Source organism: Schizosaccharomyces osmophilus, chromosome 2 (assembly GCF_027921745.1).
Source record: "Schizosaccharomyces osmophilus chromosome 2, complete sequence".
NCBI lineage: Eukaryota > Fungi > Ascomycota > Schizosaccharomycetes > Schizosaccharomycetales > Schizosaccharomycetaceae > Schizosaccharomyces > Schizosaccharomyces osmophilus.
In genome coordinates, this window is record NC_079239.1 from 1,407,336 (window position 1) to 1,423,761 (window position 16,426).

The following is a 16,426-nucleotide window of genomic DNA, read 5'->3' on the forward strand; positions in this document are numbered from 1 at the left end:
TGCAGAATTAAAAATCGAACAAGAATTTATTTATTTTATTTTAGTCTAATAAAACTGCTCCTTTTGTCTAAGTTACCCATGTCAACCATAAATGTTAAAGACGAAATTTTCAAAACATTCGTTGAGAATTAGAACAAAAGAAGAAAAATGTAGGTCATTATAAATAATCATATCGTATCACCTATTATATAAAATATAGCTTTCAGCTTCGTTTTTCCAATTCACTCACACCTTCTTTCTTTTTGTAAAACAATATATATGAAGAAGAAAAATCATACTGAAGCGCTGCAAAGCCATCCACTCTTTGAACGATGGAATCGTCAATTCGATACCACTGATTTTCACTTAAAACGCACGATGTATAGTGACCGTTTTCAAGTTGGCCGTAATGACTCACAAAAGCAAATAAATCGTAGCTACATTGATCGTAATTCATTCCTGATTGGAAACAAGGAGGAATAAGCATGTTGCTGGGAATTCGAAAGTTCAGTTGTAGAGGAGTATCGACTTTTTTCCAGCCTATCATCGTATTACGAAACCTTTGTATCTGTATTATCAAGTAATCAGAAAGATGGGATATATTCATTATTTTTTTTGCTGGCCTTCGTCTTTGACACGCAGGACAAAACCAAGCATTATGTCCTTCTAAAACTTCATAAGCCATGAATCTGCGGAGACATTCATGCAAGCTAACGAATCCGGGTACATCTGGAATCGGAATAGCAAGAGAAGTGAAAGGCGCGAATGTAGTAGACGTTCGTTGACAAACCGTACATTGTATTCGACTGCAAAGTTGCCCTGAAAAAATTTGCTCAACTATACTTAGATTATGTCGAATATGAAGATTCCATTCAACATAATTAAGATAAGAAAGAGGTAATTTTTCTCGGGCGCTTTGCTGCGCATCAGAAAGAGGAGACATTGAAGCACGAGAAGCATTAGAGTTTAAGTCTTCATGTATTTTATCTAGCAAATAGTTCAGAAATTCTTGAGCATCGCATTGGTCGTCAATACTAAAATCTCTGTTCAGGGATTGAACAGCATCTAGAAATCGTTTTGGAGAAACAACTCGTTTTCCCTTTCTTTGAAAAACTTCGTTTACCAAAGAAAGGAAAGCTAATGTCATTTTTCCACCGGATCCCAATGGATTACCAGTATTAATGGCTCCAAGAGCCTGCGATTTATGACACATTGGGGAAATTAGCTCCCCACATGCGAAAAGGCATTGCAAGACGCAGTTCATATAACACGTATTTCCAAGATTAGTGAGACCAATGGGTAAGTATTCGAGAATGCTTTTATTTTCATCAATCTTCTTGCTTGACATGGAAGTAAGGAACTGCGGTTTCCATTTCAGGGACGTCAGAACAGAGTAAATATGATAAGCAATATCTATGTCATCCAAATGGTTTTCTAAGCTATAACAAACTGCAACCTCTGGAAGAAAAGGGGCCTTTTTTAAATAATCATCAATTTCAGTTATGGATGTCGAACGAAACAGTGAAACGGGAATATTTATGGTAGCTTCAGAAAGGAAATAATCCTTGGAACTTTCCTCAGAGTACACATTGATAAATAAGGCTTTACTTGATTTATCTTTAGTCAGTTTCATGGCTGACTGGATCGACATGCAAGGCAGAAAATGCCTCACTGCTAATTTATTTTTTAATTTAAATATTTTCTGAATGAGAGCAAGCGTTTGCTACATTGTGTTAGTTGATTGTCTAAAGTATGGAGAAGGTAAAAAGGATATGGAGAGATCATTTAAGGATTCCGTAACTCGTACTTAAAATCATTCTCTTTAATCCGTTTCTACTTCACTTCTGCAAATACCTTTTGAAAGTGCTTGAAATCTGAATAAGCACCGGCTTGAACTGAGATTTCGAACCGGCATGGAATCTCATAAGCCAATTTGATGGCTTTCAGATAGAACACATAAGACTTAACATATAAGCCCTTTTCTTCTAAATTTTTAGCCTGCACGGTAAGTAATCAAAATCGTTCCCAATGAACGTACCTCTCCCAGCCATTGCAGTCCGCGAAATGTACAGCTCTGTACGGTTTCATCATCGTGAATGTAAACGAAAGCTTTGTCAAATAGTTTATCAAAATACTCATCGGACATCTGATATCCGAAGTGATACTCTACTCCATATAAAATATGCAACTGGTGGTAATAGCTCTTACACCTAGTCAAATTCCTGAAACACCAAGTATTTTGAGGATTTAAGGAAAAAGTGAGTTTTGATGACACCGAATTGGGATATACAAATAAGAATATTTTGTCAAAGGCTACGTCCACAAATAGTGTAAGTTGAAATTAGAAGATGTGGCATGAACCTTGAGAGCACTTAACTAACGGATGTCTTCACGTATAGTGAGTCAAACACAGAACTTTATTTAACAGTTCAAACAGCTAAAGGTTCTATTTTACTGATTGTGGACAAGCTTGTGCCATATCATGTTCAGTTTATCCTTGAAGAAGGTCAGGAGAATCTGCAAAACTTGCTCAATGAATACGTAAAATCTTCTTTTAAAAATTTGGATACAACTATAACCAGCTTGTTCAATTCATGTTTACAAAAATGGGATACTTTTGCGAGCACAAGAATGGATTCATCTGAACTCACTTCAGATAATGGACAAGGTAAACAAGATCCTTCTAGGCAAGAGAAAAAACATGTCGAATCCACTGAGAAAGTCGTTAGTAATTTTTCAGACTTAAGCATTAAAGAGATAGTTCTCCCCAAAGACTCTTCCCGTTCAGGGTCTAAAAATGTGAAGATAAAATCTTTAGGTAATGAGAAAGAAGGTGACTCAAACGAGGGTTTACCAAGTTCAAATAACACAATCTCTCAGCAAAAAATACCTGAAAGGGAAGGTTTTGATCAGGATAATGAACGCCAAGTCCCTGCCTCTCAGAGCGATCAGATACCCAGACAAGTCAAAACATTACAACTTCAAGGAAATGACTACTCTCTAGAGTTAACAGGTCTTAATCTGATGAATGTTGGTGTTTTAAAAGCACCGAGGCTGAAATTGGTGGTAAAATGTATTCGCTGTCACTACGGGAATGAGGTTGCTGTTCAAGAAAAATATTCCCTTTCTTGTTTACGGTGTAATAATGGTCTTCAAGTCATTTGGTTATCAGGAACCATTCATGTGAATTCACCAAGATTGGGTGTGCTTGATTTAGTAGGATGTGCACCCGTTGATGTTTTACCAATTGACTGTTTTGTTTCATGTTTGGAATGTACAGATGAGCAAGAAATAGTCTTCAAAGGACTTTCCTCTATGCAGCCCATGGCTCAATTTTGCAGATCATGCAGGACAAGAACATTAGTTCAGTATCAGGATACAAAATTTCAGTTACTGAAGCAACGTGAACAAGCCTTTGGTTACCAGAAACCTTCCAATAAAAGCAACAAACAAAACCTTGGGATCGTAAAAGGTACGCCCCTTCCTAATCGCGGTGCTTGTGAACACTACAAGAAGTCATATCGATGTATGTACATTTATTCTTTTCTCCAAGATTGTTCAACTAACTTAATAGGGTTTCGTTTTCCATGCTGTAATCGAATCTATGCTTGCGATAAGTGTCATGATATTGATCAAGATCACCTAAATGAGTATGCAAAAAGGATTATTTGTGGTTATTGCTCCTTTGAGTCTATGTACACCAAAGAAGGAACATGCTCGCGTTGTGGAAACTTCACAACACGTCGTCAGAAAAGTGCTTTTTGGGAAGGCGGACAAGGAATGAGAGATCCAATCCGAATGAGTAGAAAAGACCCCAGAAAGTACAAAAGAGTTACTTAATGCAGGACAATGGATTATATTCCTTTTTTACTGTTTAAGTGATGCCTAATGAAATTGCTTAATGATTATAAAACTTAATTTAGTATCTTTTCCTCAGGGATCCTGTCAAATTATTAAGTAGATTCATCACTTCCTTCATATTCAACCAGAGATGCTGTAGAAGTCTTCTCTGGACCCTTAGTCCACTCCCTCGTCTTAGATACCTTTACAACTGCATTTTCTGTATCTGAAACTTTTGGAAAACAAGAGTCATTTCGGAGAAAACCAGTTAGGGCGACTGCATCATCAAAATTTGAGAATCTTTCTTTTTTACTACGTTTCATTATTATCTTTTTGTAATCAGGCTTCACAGGTGCTTGAGACTCCGTGCGCTCATGACGAGCTAACTGTTGAGCAATTTTTTCATCAGAAATGGTAGGGGGTAAAAGACTTAAATCAAGACCAGCTTGATACTTCAAATTATTCTCTCTTTGCTCTTGCTCTTTTATCAACTTCTTTTTCTCCTATACACCGTGTTAATAATTACATGAATGTGAGTCGCATACCCTAAAACGTTTTCGAAGTTTTTGAGAAACAGTCATAGGATCTGCCCATTGTCTCTCATTTTTTTCATAAATAAGCTCCAATTCTGTATTTTGATCCTCTTGCGTTTTCTGGGTAGTTATACTTTTTTCCAAAGTCTCTAATGGATCATGATTGTCAGAGCTCGCAACGTTGGATAATGTCACAGTATTGGAAGCATCAGCTTTTCTTTTCCCTCCATTAAACACATTGTATTCTGTATTCTAATAGCAATTTGTTATTAACCTACAACCTGCATATAAAAACTTACCTTTGGGTCTGTATGTATCTCGAGAGCATTAGAGCAAGTATGACAATGAAAGATGAAAGACCACACTTTTGAAGAATAATATGAACCAATATGTTTTTTCTCTGCATTAAACCTGGTGCCCTGAGAGATTAAATTTTGGCATTGATTGCACCATACTGCAAAAGGCATCTCAAATCGAACTACATTTTTTGCTCTTGTTCGCTTTCTACGTTTATTCTCTTCTTCTTCAGGAGGACGATACCTCCCCATGTTAAAACCCTGCATTATAGATTTGAGTATATGGAAGCATTTTGCATATTCGTGCGTTGGCAGATGGACTTATAATCCGATACGTTTATGAAGAATTAGAGGAGGGTCATAAACATAGGTATAATAGGACCCAGTTGAATATCACAAGAAACTAACATTTATTAAAAAACTCTTCACTATTGATATAATTTGGAAGCCAAACTTGATTATGGGAATTATACTATAGAAAGTAAACACGAATAATAGGTATATCATCCTTAAGAAGGGACCAAATCTTTTACCCATTTAATTTTTTCAGTGTTCGGAGGAGCTAGTTCCCAAATGTCTTGAGCGAATTTTGAATATTTTTGTTGAAGGCACAAAGACATAGCAATTGCCATAGTCTGAGCGGTAGGTAAAAGATTTATTTCTCTCATTTCACGTAACAAAACCGGTATTTTTTCTACTTGTTTCAATTCAACGTAAAGTCGGAGACGTTCATGGAAGGCCTGAATCGCAGGAGGCCAAGGAATTTTTGATTTGTAGAATGCCCAGTAAAAATCAGCAGAAGACACATCGTGCAATTGTCTGAGAATAAAAAGTACGGTGATTAATGATCGAGAGGTGACCTCACAACATTGACCAGGCAATGTAGGATGAGGTTCTTGAATAGGATATTGCATTGGCGCGTCCACCTGTTGTTGTAGGATTCTTAGGGCTAGAAATTTGTTGCTCTCATGCTTAGCAGTACACAAAATTTTTGCATAAGAGCAGAGTAGGTCTTCATGGATTACAAACTCATTATCTTTATATTTTGAGACTGTGAACTCCCACAAATCGCGAGCAAACTTGTGCATTTCCTCGAACCGATCAGGCTGCATTTCAGCAATATCAAGATATAAATACATAACTTTTGAGGCAATTGAGGAATCCAATTTTGTTTTTGGTTGCAAGAGGATATCGTTTGCAAACTCGACATCCTTAAGTTTCAAACAGCATTGAGCCAATATATTGATATGAATCGTGTTTGGAGATACCGTCGAATTAGATCGATAAAGATTTTCGTATACTTTCTTTATTAATTCAGATAGCTTCTTCTTACTGGCAGCTTCATCGTTCACCAGTATAGAGTATAGTCCTTGTAACAGAATTGTGTAAGTAAATTCATTCGGCATCTGCATTGACTTTTTCATCATATTGTACAAGGACCAAGCAGAGTTGTATTCGCCCTTCCTCAAATGATATCCCAACAAGTGATTGTATGCGACAGTTTTTGGTGCCAATGACTTTTTCACAAGTAAATCTAGTGCGGCTTTTGGCTGTTCGCCTTTTGTTAACTTGGCAACTTTCTGAGCTAGTATATAGCTTTCATTTCGTATATTGAAATCATCTTTTGACTTCTTTGTTTGGCGTATATGTTGTTTGTCGGAACCTTGCTCTGAATCCAACTTCTCTTGGCGTTTTCGAGCTACTTTTGTAGCATTGCTGACTTGTGTAACTACTGCCGTATGAAATGTCTGAACTCTCCCAAAATTCGACACATTTTTTGCAAAATTTCTCGAACGTCGCAGAAAAATAGGTAAGTGCATCTGAAGGAATACTAATGGAACGCACAAGCCTACTATAGTCGAAACTGTGTTCCTACATCAAAAATACCAATGCTTGGAAACCCGGAAGCTCATGATTATATTTATACAGCATTCAAATGCTTTTTACAAAATTAATTTACATACAAATAGAAGTAAGAAAAGATATAGTTATTTTGAACATCTACACCAAAATTAAAGCATCTTTCTAACAAGAGTGTTAATGTGCTCATCACGCTTACCAGTATCACCTCCCTCGATGAAGTGGGTGAACTTGCGAGCTCTGAAACCACCCAAAGGAGAAGAGAGCTGGAAGGGCCAGACGAAGTTGGAAGCTTGCTTGAAGTTAGGGCCAACAGTGTAAATTTCGTGAATCAAATCCTCAATAGACATGATAGAGTACTTGCCCAAGTTCTCTTCAATGAGGGAGTTACCAGTAAGAGCAATACGTTGCTTGTTGATCTTTCCGAAACCGCGCTTGTACATCAAATCACGAACAGTCTTCAAGTTGGGACTACCATAGGTAACATAAGGCTCGACGACTTGAAGCATTTCCTTGGTGGCCTTGTTGAACTTAACGAAAACACCGTTGTTGATTTGGATTAAACGCAAGAGTTGCATGATCTTACGAGCCTTAGGGGGGATGTTGTTGACACCACGAAGACGGATAACGAAGATCAACTTGGGTTCTTCAGGGACATAGAAGTTGCCCTCGGCACGAGCCTTACGACCAAGTTCAATTTGCTCACGCTCAGCCTTACGGTATTCGGCATCATAAGCTTCAGCACGCTTGGCGATGAGTTCACGCTTCTTTTGGCGAAGCTAGATTAATGTTAGTTATAAGCTCAGCAAGGAAAAAATAACGAGTAAAAAGTAAAGATACAAAAGGGAATAAGAAAAACAAAGTCAGTCCCGAAAGATGGTATACTGGAAGCACATCGCAGCGCTAGCTCTCCAAAAAAATTTTGTCATCATACTGTTTTTCCCTGTAAAACAAAAGTTTTTACTTATTTTTCATAATAAGTAAAAACATATTTCGCTTCACATTACACTTTTGATTCATTACTTTCAAGCAAATTTTTGGTTTTGCAAATATGTACTTACACCTTTCTTTTCAGCAGCAGCAGCAACACGTTGTTCACGAGATTGCTCCTGTGTCTTCTTCTTCTTCAAAAGAGACTCGGGAGCAAAGATTTGCTCCTTGGAAGGGACCGTTGACGATGCTACAGCCATGATGGTGGATGTCTGGTGTTGAAGTTTGGTTTCCAAGTCAAAGAACACAAGTTTCTTCGAGAGCAGTCACAAATGTTGGACTCGAAAATTGTGACTGTTTCTTGGACATGGTAACACGGAAATTTACAGAGAAAAAAAAACAAGTTGTTGTAAAGTATCCGGAACCAACCACAAAAAATGGCTACCAACGTTGGCCCTCAAATCCGCTCTGGAGAGCTCGTCTTTGGCGTTGCTCACATCTACGCCTCTTTCAACGATACCTTCGTTCATATCACTGATTTGACCGGTAAGGAAACCATCACCCGTGTTACTGGTGGTATGAAGGTCAAGACCGACCGTGATGAGTCTTCTCCTTACGCTGCCATGTTGGCCGCTCAAGACGCTGCTGTCAAGTGCAAGGAAGTTGGTGTCACCGCTCTTCACATTAAGATCCGTGCTACCGGTGGTACTGCTACCAAGACTCCTGGCCCTGGTGCTCAAGCCGCTTTGCGTGCTTTGGCTCGTGCTGGTATGCGTATTGGCCGTATCGAAGACGTTACTCCCATCCCTACCGACTCTACTCGTAGAAAGGGTGGTCGCCGTGGTCGCAGACTTTAAATATGTTTGGGGTTCTGGGACTTTTGGATTGTTACTATCAAATCTTTTGTGTATATGCTCCATTCCTCTTGTAACACTGTTACAAAAGGGTACCGACTGATTTGATAGTAGGTATTCACACAATAAAATAAGGTATCGAAATCCTTTCTTATGATATCGTTCGAATATGCAATGTTTAGTAGTATCACAAAAGTAGTTTAAGGCCACAAAAGTAAATATCGTACTATGCTCTTCTAACTTGGGATGTGTTTTGCAAGTATTAAGGACGCAATTTGAGTGGAACTGAATTAATGGTATTTCTTGTGTATAATTTGCAGAAATGTATGTGTAAGCGACTGGATGAAAGTTGCGTGCGCGTTTTAACAGGTTCGTCGTTACGAACATCTTCTTCGATAATTATAAATGATGTACTTTATACTTTTGCTAGTTAGTCCTATTTGTTTTGAATACATATACATGAGAGATTTCATTCAACCCGATTTACCAAGTTTCAGTGGGACTTGTCTACTTTTGTTTATTTATGTACCTCTACCTGTTCTTTCTAAAAAGTGATTCTCAGAGTTTCGCTAGAAATAAAGGGAAATTAAAAGTATGAAGTAATAAATAACAAAAAAAACCAGTACCAGCTAAACTTCCATCAGAATTGTTGATATTATAGGAGTCATCTGTAATGAACATAAATAAACCAGGTAATCGTAGCGACCTTATAATTTTGTACACTTTACAGCACAGGAAACATTTAAAGAAGCTCACAATTTCATTATATTCCTAAGTTAACTATTACCAATTATTTTACACGGTACAAAGACGAAAGACAATATTGACTTCAGGATACTAGTAAACGATGTCGAGAAAATAAACATTCAACAAGAAACAAAACAATTAGTTCAAGTTAATCAAAGTAGCAAGATAGTGAAATTCAAAGGTCTCAATGCCACTTAATTTTTCTCCGTATTTTAAACGTAAACAAAAACATTCATTTCAAATTATTTCTTTGAAGATGTTTACACTAAACCTCACTATGCACATTACCGAACCCTAAGCAAAATTTGTACGCGCAAAAATAAATCGTGACTGCTTTTAAGAGTGGGTCCCAAAGTCGAAACTTTTCTGTTTCAGCGGTTCACCACAGAAGAACCACCATCCACGAGCCAATATGCAGTCAGTTCAGTGCTTTGGAAAGAAAGGCAATGCCACGGCTGTCGCTCACTGCAAGGCCGGTAAGGGTTTGATCAAGGTTAACGGAGCCCCTCTCTCCCTCGTTCAACCCGAAATTTTGCGTATGAAGGTTTATGAGCCCATCTTGGTTGCTGGCGCCGATAAGTTCGCTGGCGTTGACATTCGTGTCCGCGTTTCCGGTGGTGGTCAAGTTTCTCAAATATATGCCATCCGTCAAGCCATTTCCAAGGCTATCGTTGCTTACTACCAAAAGTTTGTTGACGAACACTCCAAGGCTGAACTCAAGAAGGCCCTCGTCACCTACGACCGTACCTTGTTGGTCGCCGACCCTCGTCGTATGGAGCCCAAGAAGGTAGGTTTTTTGCTAAAGAGCCGACAAATCACCGGATTTGTCATTCATCAGTATCTTGTTTGTTTACTAACTTTGTATCTAGTTCGGTGGTCACGGTGCTCGTGCTCGTCAACAAAAGTCTTACCGTTAAAATGTGGTTGGCTTTGTTCATTATGTATCTATACAATTGATTCTCCTTCCTTACCACATAATAGGGTTTATTTTTGGTATAATTTATAAAGCCATTAGGAACTATCATTGTAAGAAGTGATAATCTAAAGTAGTCTATGCAGTGTTGCAAAGTCTAAGTTCCATATGTAGCACACTCAATTGCAGTTTCATGTAAAGTGGATGTAAGTGCATGTCCAGAAATGGAGGAGGTAGAGGTTTCATATGCCACTGTAATGCCTGTTAGGTTTATCCTTGTGTTTGGGTTGATTAGCTATCAAGTTTGAATTATCGAAATATCGATTTATATTTCACTACGTACCTACAGTTACACACGGTTTTCGGTCGTGAGTGAATCTCCATTTCTGATCCCTCTACCGTGAGGAATTTTCGTTTATGTTTAGGAGAAAAAGAAGGTAGAAGATGGCAAAATCAAAATGGGAATCTTTAGAAAATGATCAATTTGCCTCTGAAAATCAAAGGTCTGAACTTGAATGGAAAAGGAAACGCAAATTGGAAAGAAAGCGGAAACGCGAATTACTGGAAGAAGAAGCAACAAAAGAAGATCAAAATTTAGTCTCTTACAGGTCATATTTATCAGCAAATGTACCCCGTTTGGGGTCCTGCGATGGTATCCAGGATTATGAAATCCTAAACAAAATTGAAGAAGGATCTTATGGAATTGTCTACCGTGCAAAAGAAAAGTCGACAGAAAAATTAGTAGCTTTGAAGAAAATAAAGTTCGATCCTAATGGGTTTGGTTTTCCCATCACAAGTCTGAGGGAAATCCATTCTTTATCCAGTGTTCGGCACGACCATGTGATGGAGCTGAAGAAAGTCGTAGTTGGTAATGATTTGAAAGACATATACTTAGTTATGGAATTTATGGAGCATGACTTAAAGTTTCTTCTGGATGATATGCCTGAGGATTTTCTTATATCTGAAGTAAAAACATTAATGCTTCAGTTGCTAGCGTCTACGGCAACCATCCATTACCATTGGTATCTCCATCGAGATTTGAAGCCATCAAATTTATTGATGAATAATACAGGGGAGATCAAAGTTGCTGATTTTGGTTTAGCTCGTCCAACGTCCGAACCAAAATCAAAGTTGACTCGCGTTGTCGTTACTCTTTGGTATCGAGCTCCAGAGCTTTTGTTAGGAACACCAAGTTATGGAAGAGAAATTGACATGTGGAGTATAGGTTGTATTTTTGCCGAAATGGTAAATCGCTCTCCACTTTTCCCTGGAAAGAACGAGTTGGATCAATTGCATAAAGTATGTATTTTTTTATTCTATATTTTTGATTTAGCTCAATTTTTTTTTGCTAACCGCACTAGATTTTTACTGTCTTAGGGTATCCTGATGAAGAAGATTGGCCCCAGTATCGACTACTACCTCATGCCAATAAAATAAAGCTTCCAACAATAAAGACGAAGCCCAGATTACGAGAAGTTGTTAAAAACTTAACAGCTAATGGTTTTGACTTGATGGAACGTCTTCTTTCTCTTAATCCAGCGAAGCGCATTTCTGCAAAAGAAGCACTACAGCACCCGTTTTTTTACGAATCTCCTCGACCTAAAGATCCAAAATTTTTCCCTACCTTTCCAAGTAAGGCCAAAGGTGAGATGCGAGGTCGGAATTTCATGTCCGCCAATACCTCGCAAGACTCTGTGAAATAATTGAGTTTACTATTGTAAATCGGTCCTAACAACAGTTGGAAAATGAATTATTAATGAATATTTGGTATGATATTACTGCCAAACCAATATACAGTGATCCACTTGTTTACATACAGATTATGAATTGCTTTGAGAAACAGCAGTAAGATATTTGATTAAATGCTGAGCAAGCTAGGCTGATTGTTTATTACTACTATCTTCTTTTGTTTCTCCTACGATGTTAATGCCGTTCTTAACGGACAATAGACTGCTTATATAGCTAATTATGATAAATAAGCGTTGAATAAATAGTGCACACAAGTGCTTCTAGTTAATCGTGGGTTGTTTAACTAAATGTGCAATGTTCTACATTGTGTACATGAATATCATCAAATGAAATAAATAAATTTCACATAAAACAATGCATGATTGCCTGGGTCTTTTGGACACATACTGAATTAATTATTGTTTACTTATTATTCTCTAATATAATGATCAAAGTTTAAGATACTTGTACTTAAGACTGCGAAACCGCCTCGCAGAGATCACTGTTCAGCTGTCCTACCACAATATCTCAAAGTATCAGCATACCAACGTAGAGTACAAGTATCTGTCTGAGACGTGGATTTAATTTATACATTCTTCTTTAAATTTGGTCTTTAGCACCTGCTATAGTCAACACAATGGCAAGGTTATTGACGAAATCCACTCAAGTAATCGATTTTCTATCGGATCAGCTCTCGCGAAGAAGTGCTCGACATTTTTGGGAAACTCAAGAGAACTTGGAATCGTCAAATCCTTTACTGCAAGAACCACCGGAGAATTATAACAGTCTCAATATCTCAGACTTACCTCCATTATCAAGAAGTGTTACTGTTGCGGAAAATGAACAGTCTGGAGATGCAGTAAAGCTAGGAACTTTCGAAGGCTGTTTTATACCTACCACTTTAAACGTCTTATCTATTTTACTTTATTTGCGGTTTCCATGGATCGTAGGAGAAGCAGGAGTTTTAAAGACATTGCTGATGCTTGTTATCAGTTACACCATAGGATTTCTCACAAGTTTGTCGATATCAGCAATCTGCACAAATGGTATGGTACGAGGCGGTGGTGCATACTATGCTGTTTCTAGGTCTATTGGTCCTGAAATGGGTGGTTCCATCGGCTTCATTTTTTTCGTTGGTCAAATTTTGAATACTGGTATGAACATTTCCGGATTTGTCGAGCCTGTGATTGGTTTGGTTGGAAAAAATTCTGGCACGATTCTTAAACTTATTCCAGAAGGATTTTGGTGGAACTTTGCTTATACTACTGTCGTGTTAATCCTTTGTTGCAGTTTGTGTTGCTTAGGTTCTGCGACATTCGCAAGAGCATCGAATGCACTGTTTATACTCATTATCCTCTCTACCATATCCATCCCCATTTCAGCTATGTTAGTCCGCCCATTCAAGAATCCTAGTCTAGATCTTTATTTTACAGGTTTAAAGTTATCTACCTTTGTTGAGAACCTTCGTTCATCCTATACAAAAGACTTGAATTCAAATCTCCAAGAATCATTTAAAAGTACCTTCGGTGTTTTCTTTCCTGCGACTGCTGGTTTATTAGCTGGCGCGAGTATGTCCGGTGATCTGAAGGCTCCTTCTCGTGCAATCCCCAAAGGAACCCTTACTTCTCTGTTCACGACATTCCTTTTATACCTTACTGTTATTCTTTGCATCGGTGCATCCGTTACTCGATCCGGTCTTTTGTTTGACATGGAAGTGCTTGAACATATTAGTTTGCATCCTTTACTTATTATTTCGGGCATACTAGCTAGTGGAGCGTTTAGTTCTTTTATGGGTATATTCGGCGCCGCTAAGTTACTTCAAGCTATCGCCCGTGACGACCTGATTCCTGGCTTATTTTTATTTGCCAAAGGATCTGAACAACAAGACATACCGTTTCGAGCCATCTTCCTAACGTATGCGATTACTCAACTTAGTCTTTACTGGGACATAAACATGCTTTCTTCAATGATAACAATGACTTTTCTCTTGACCTTTGGATTTATTAACCTGGCCTGTCTATTATTAAGATTGAGCAGCACTCCCAACTTTCGTCCTACCTTTTCATTTTTCAATCGGTTTACTACCGGATTCGGCTGCGCTTTGTCATTTGGTATCATGTTTTATATTGACCGAATAAACGCGTTTGCCTCATTCTTAATTGCAGGATTACTAATCTTTGTCATTTACTTCACAAGTCCTCCGAAAAACTGGGGAGATGTTTCGCAAGGAATAATTTATCACCAACTTCGAAAATATCTTCTGCATACCAACAAAACAAAAGAGAATATAAAGTATTGGCGCCCACAGATTCTATTGCTCGTTAACAATCCAAACCGCTCAGAGAATATAATCCGTTTTTGCAATTCTTTAAAAAAAGGTAAGTTGATACACAGTTCTTAAATATACTAACCTTCCAGGGTCTCTTTACATTTTAGGGCATGTAATTGTCTCTAAGGATTTTCAAGCCAGTATGGAAGAATTGCGAAAGCAGCAGCAACTTTGGCACGAGTTCATACTTAAGAGAGATATCAAAGGGTTTGTTGATCTTACTGTTGCACCCGACGAAGTATGGGGGATTCGTGGCCTTATTTCATCCGCTGGGCTGGGTGGTATACGCCCGAATATTGCCGTACTTACTTTTATTAATACAAGATACAAAAAGGTTGATGCGGCCAAACACAAAGCCCTTAAAGATGATGACGACTCTTCAAGTATGAGAGATATGTCGGATTCCCACATTGCTGAGCATGCGATTTTACCAGTCAAGTGGGTTCAGATTTTGGAAGACATTCTTGCCGGTCTTGTTGATGTGATGGTGACTTATGGATTTGATCGACTGCAATGGCCCCAGACAAAGGGAACAAAACGATACATTGATATGTTTCCCGTGCACATGGCATCAAATTTGGAGTCACATACGAATAGAACGAGGCCTTTGTATGCTACAAATTTAGAGACTTACACAATGGTTTTCCAATTAAGCTGGATATTACACACATCACCCGAGTGGAAACAAGGATGCACATTACGGCTGCTTACTATTGTTGAGCACGAAAATGAAATTGAAGCTGAAAAACGAAGTTTGGAACAATTGCTAGAGACATTCCGGATGAAAGCTGAAGTGAAAGTCTTATGTCTTTCTTTGAGCAATTTGGATGCTTATAGGTATATTTTAAAGAATGAGCCCATTTCACCTGAAAAATCTGCCGATATCGAAGTCATGCTGAACGATGATCCATGGTGGAATGATCTTTCACGACACCGCAATAATTCGACGGCTTTCTCGAGGAATAACATAATCCATCGCAAACAATCTGATTTTAGTTTTGGGCCATCTAGTGCTCGACAACGAAGTGCTCCACCGTTGAGCATTCCTTTAAGTTTCCGACTTGGTCAATCCCTAAAACAAGCTCACCCTTTTAGTCAACCTTCCTCCGTGGACGATGAAGACGGCGCACCTCCTAAAGCTCATCGATATTACTCTGATAATACCCTTGAGACACCTTATGATGTACGATCGCAATCATCCAATTCCAGCGATGACCAAAGCATGGAAAATCAAAAAGAAAGTCCAGATATGGACGCTAATTTTACCTTTAATGATCTTTCTTCAAGAGCCCAGTATATTATTATGAATGAAATGATCAAGGAGCACACAAAAGAGACGGCGGTACTGTTTACTGTTTTACCTGCACCTCATGCCAAAACATATCAGAATTTTACTAAGTCAGAACAGTACGTGGATGATTTGCTTATCTTCATGAAGGGCCTACCTCCTTGTGGATTAATCCATTCTAAAAGCCTTACTATTACAACGGCACTATAGATTTTTTGGCTGATTTGTACTGGAACGCTGTACTATATTTATTCATGAATTAATTATTTATTTTTTATTTTCCTACGTAAACAGGGTAACTGGACATGTATGTAGAAAACATAAAAGGCTGGTAGGGTCAAGTCCAAAACGAAAAAGGGTAGAGATGGGAAAAATAAAAGGTATATGAAATAGAACACAACAAGATAGAAAGAGGAAAAAAATCGATATTTTTGCAAGTGTATGTGGAGCACGGAAAGTCATTAGGCATTTGCCGTTGTGTCGATGCTTTTGATAGCAGAAGAAGAGGAAGGGTACGAGGGCCGGAAACCGCGTGTGGTTGTAATTCGTTTGGAGTCCATTTTAACAGATTCAGGCCAATCCGCATATTCACTGTCTGTCTGATCTTTCCACTGAATATTGACGGATCCATTTGAAAGTTCTTTGTTTCTAAGAATGTCGGCCAAATCAGCAATTGTGTTGGGGACCTGTTGTTGCATCAATAAACGGTTTCTTTGAGATACGGGCATAGCCAAAAATTCCTTGCTTAATGGTTGAACGGACCGATATCGACGATAATTGAGTAATTTAGACACCACAGATGTAACAACTTGATCATTTTCGAAATCCGCCTTCAAAATTGGAACCCAGTGATCCTTTCGAATCCTTGCAGGGCGCATTCCATAAGGAGCTGTTCCTTGTTCTTTCCTTGCGAATGGTAATTGAAACAATTGTGTTGGCTTCAAAACCTGTTTCATGGAACACAAAACTTGGTTTGATTGTATATGTCGAAATAAATACAGGGATTTGGGTACAAAATTCATTTTTGAGGTTTCTTACGGCCTGCTAGGTACGCGCACTGTCTTAACAAGATGCGAATCGAGTCTAATGCATTCTGTGAATCTTCGGTAACAATTTCCGGCGTTAGACG

At 38.3% G+C, this 16,426-nt stretch overlaps 10 protein-coding genes and 1 non-coding gene across 11 annotated transcripts; 5 read left to right on the forward strand and 6 right to left on the reverse strand.

Annotated features, from left to right (window-relative positions):
* Positions 1–202: 202 nt before the first annotated feature.
* ubp4 (ubiquitin C-terminal hydrolase Ubp4) lies at positions 203–2,125 on the reverse strand (the record flags this gene model as incomplete). Its single annotated transcript, XM_056181927.1, has 3 exons — positions 203–1,702; positions 1,834–1,977; positions 2,018–2,125. 3 exons carry the CDS (start codon positions 2,123–2,125, stop codon positions 203–205), a joined length of 1,752 nt encoding a protein of 583 aa, XP_056037443.1.
* Positions 2,126–2,247: 122 nt separating this feature from the next.
* On the forward strand, positions 2,248–3,819 carry SOMG_03137 (zf-CHY type zinc finger protein; the record flags this gene model as incomplete). Its single annotated transcript, XM_056181928.1, has 3 exons — positions 2,248–2,309; positions 2,379–3,505; positions 3,554–3,819. The coding sequence occupies 3 exons, from the start codon at positions 2,248–2,250 to the stop codon at positions 3,817–3,819; spliced, it is 1,455 nt and encodes a 484-aa protein (XP_056037444.1).
* A 113-nt stretch (positions 3,820–3,932) lies between these two features.
* Positions 3,933–4,900, reverse strand: saf4 (splicing associated factor Saf4; the record flags this gene model as incomplete). Its single annotated transcript, XM_056181929.1, has 3 exons — positions 3,933–4,322; positions 4,365–4,604; positions 4,652–4,900. 3 exons carry the CDS (start codon positions 4,898–4,900, stop codon positions 3,933–3,935), a joined length of 879 nt encoding a protein of 292 aa, XP_056037445.1.
* Positions 4,901–5,157: 257 nt separating this feature from the next.
* On the reverse strand, positions 5,158–6,468 carry ppr2 (mitochondrial PPR repeat protein Ppr2; the record flags this gene model as incomplete). Its single annotated transcript, XM_056181930.1, has 1 exon — positions 5,158–6,468. One exon carries the CDS (start codon positions 6,466–6,468, stop codon positions 5,158–5,160), a length of 1,311 nt encoding a protein of 436 aa, XP_056037446.1.
* A 192-nt stretch (positions 6,469–6,660) lies between these two features.
* Positions 6,661–7,698, reverse strand: rpl701 (RNase MRP subunit, ribosomal protein L7-like Rpl701; the record flags this gene model as incomplete). The annotated part of the gene is made up of 2 exons (XM_056181931.1): positions 6,661–7,287; positions 7,570–7,698. The coding sequence occupies 2 exons, from the start codon at positions 7,696–7,698 to the stop codon at positions 6,661–6,663; spliced, it is 756 nt and encodes a 251-aa protein (XP_056037914.1).
* On the reverse strand, positions 7,372–7,440 carry snoR39b. The gene has a single exon (XR_008803698.1). It is a non-coding gene; the product is annotated as a small nucleolar RNA R39b (predicted) (small nucleolar RNA).
* Positions 7,699–7,875: 177 nt separating the features above from the next.
* On the forward strand, positions 7,876–8,295 carry rps1402 (40S ribosomal protein S14; the record flags this gene model as incomplete). The annotated part of the gene is made up of 1 exon (XM_056181932.1): positions 7,876–8,295. The coding sequence occupies one exon, from the start codon at positions 7,876–7,878 to the stop codon at positions 8,293–8,295; it is 420 nt and encodes a 139-aa protein (XP_056038399.1).
* A 1,156-nt stretch (positions 8,296–9,451) lies between these two features.
* rps1601 (40S ribosomal protein S16) lies at positions 9,452–9,956 on the forward strand (the record flags this gene model as incomplete). Its single annotated transcript, XM_056181933.1, has 2 exons — positions 9,452–9,826; positions 9,909–9,956. The coding sequence occupies 2 exons, from the start codon at positions 9,452–9,454 to the stop codon at positions 9,954–9,956; spliced, it is 423 nt and encodes a 140-aa protein (XP_056038402.1).
* Positions 9,957–10,396: 440 nt separating this feature from the next.
* On the forward strand, positions 10,397–11,655 carry cdk11 (serine/threonine protein kinase Cdk11; the record flags this gene model as incomplete). Its single annotated transcript, XM_056181934.1, has 2 exons — positions 10,397–11,251; positions 11,314–11,655. 2 exons carry the CDS (start codon positions 10,397–10,399, stop codon positions 11,653–11,655), a joined length of 1,197 nt encoding a protein of 398 aa, XP_056038401.1.
* A 662-nt stretch (positions 11,656–12,317) lies between these two features.
* On the forward strand, positions 12,318–15,507 carry vhc1 (vacuolar membrane cation-chloride cotransporter Vhc1; the record flags this gene model as incomplete). Its single annotated transcript, XM_056181935.1, has 2 exons — positions 12,318–14,058; positions 14,099–15,507. The coding sequence occupies 2 exons, from the start codon at positions 12,318–12,320 to the stop codon at positions 15,505–15,507; spliced, it is 3,150 nt and encodes a 1,049-aa protein (XP_056038404.1).
* A 251-nt stretch (positions 15,508–15,758) lies between these two features.
* mhr1 (mitochondrial ribosomal protein subunit L67) lies at positions 15,759–16,319 on the reverse strand (the record flags this gene model as incomplete). Its single annotated transcript, XM_056181936.1, has 1 exon — positions 15,759–16,319. One exon carries the CDS (start codon positions 16,317–16,319, stop codon positions 15,759–15,761), a length of 561 nt encoding a protein of 186 aa, XP_056038403.1.
* Positions 16,320–16,426: the final 107 nt, after the last annotated feature.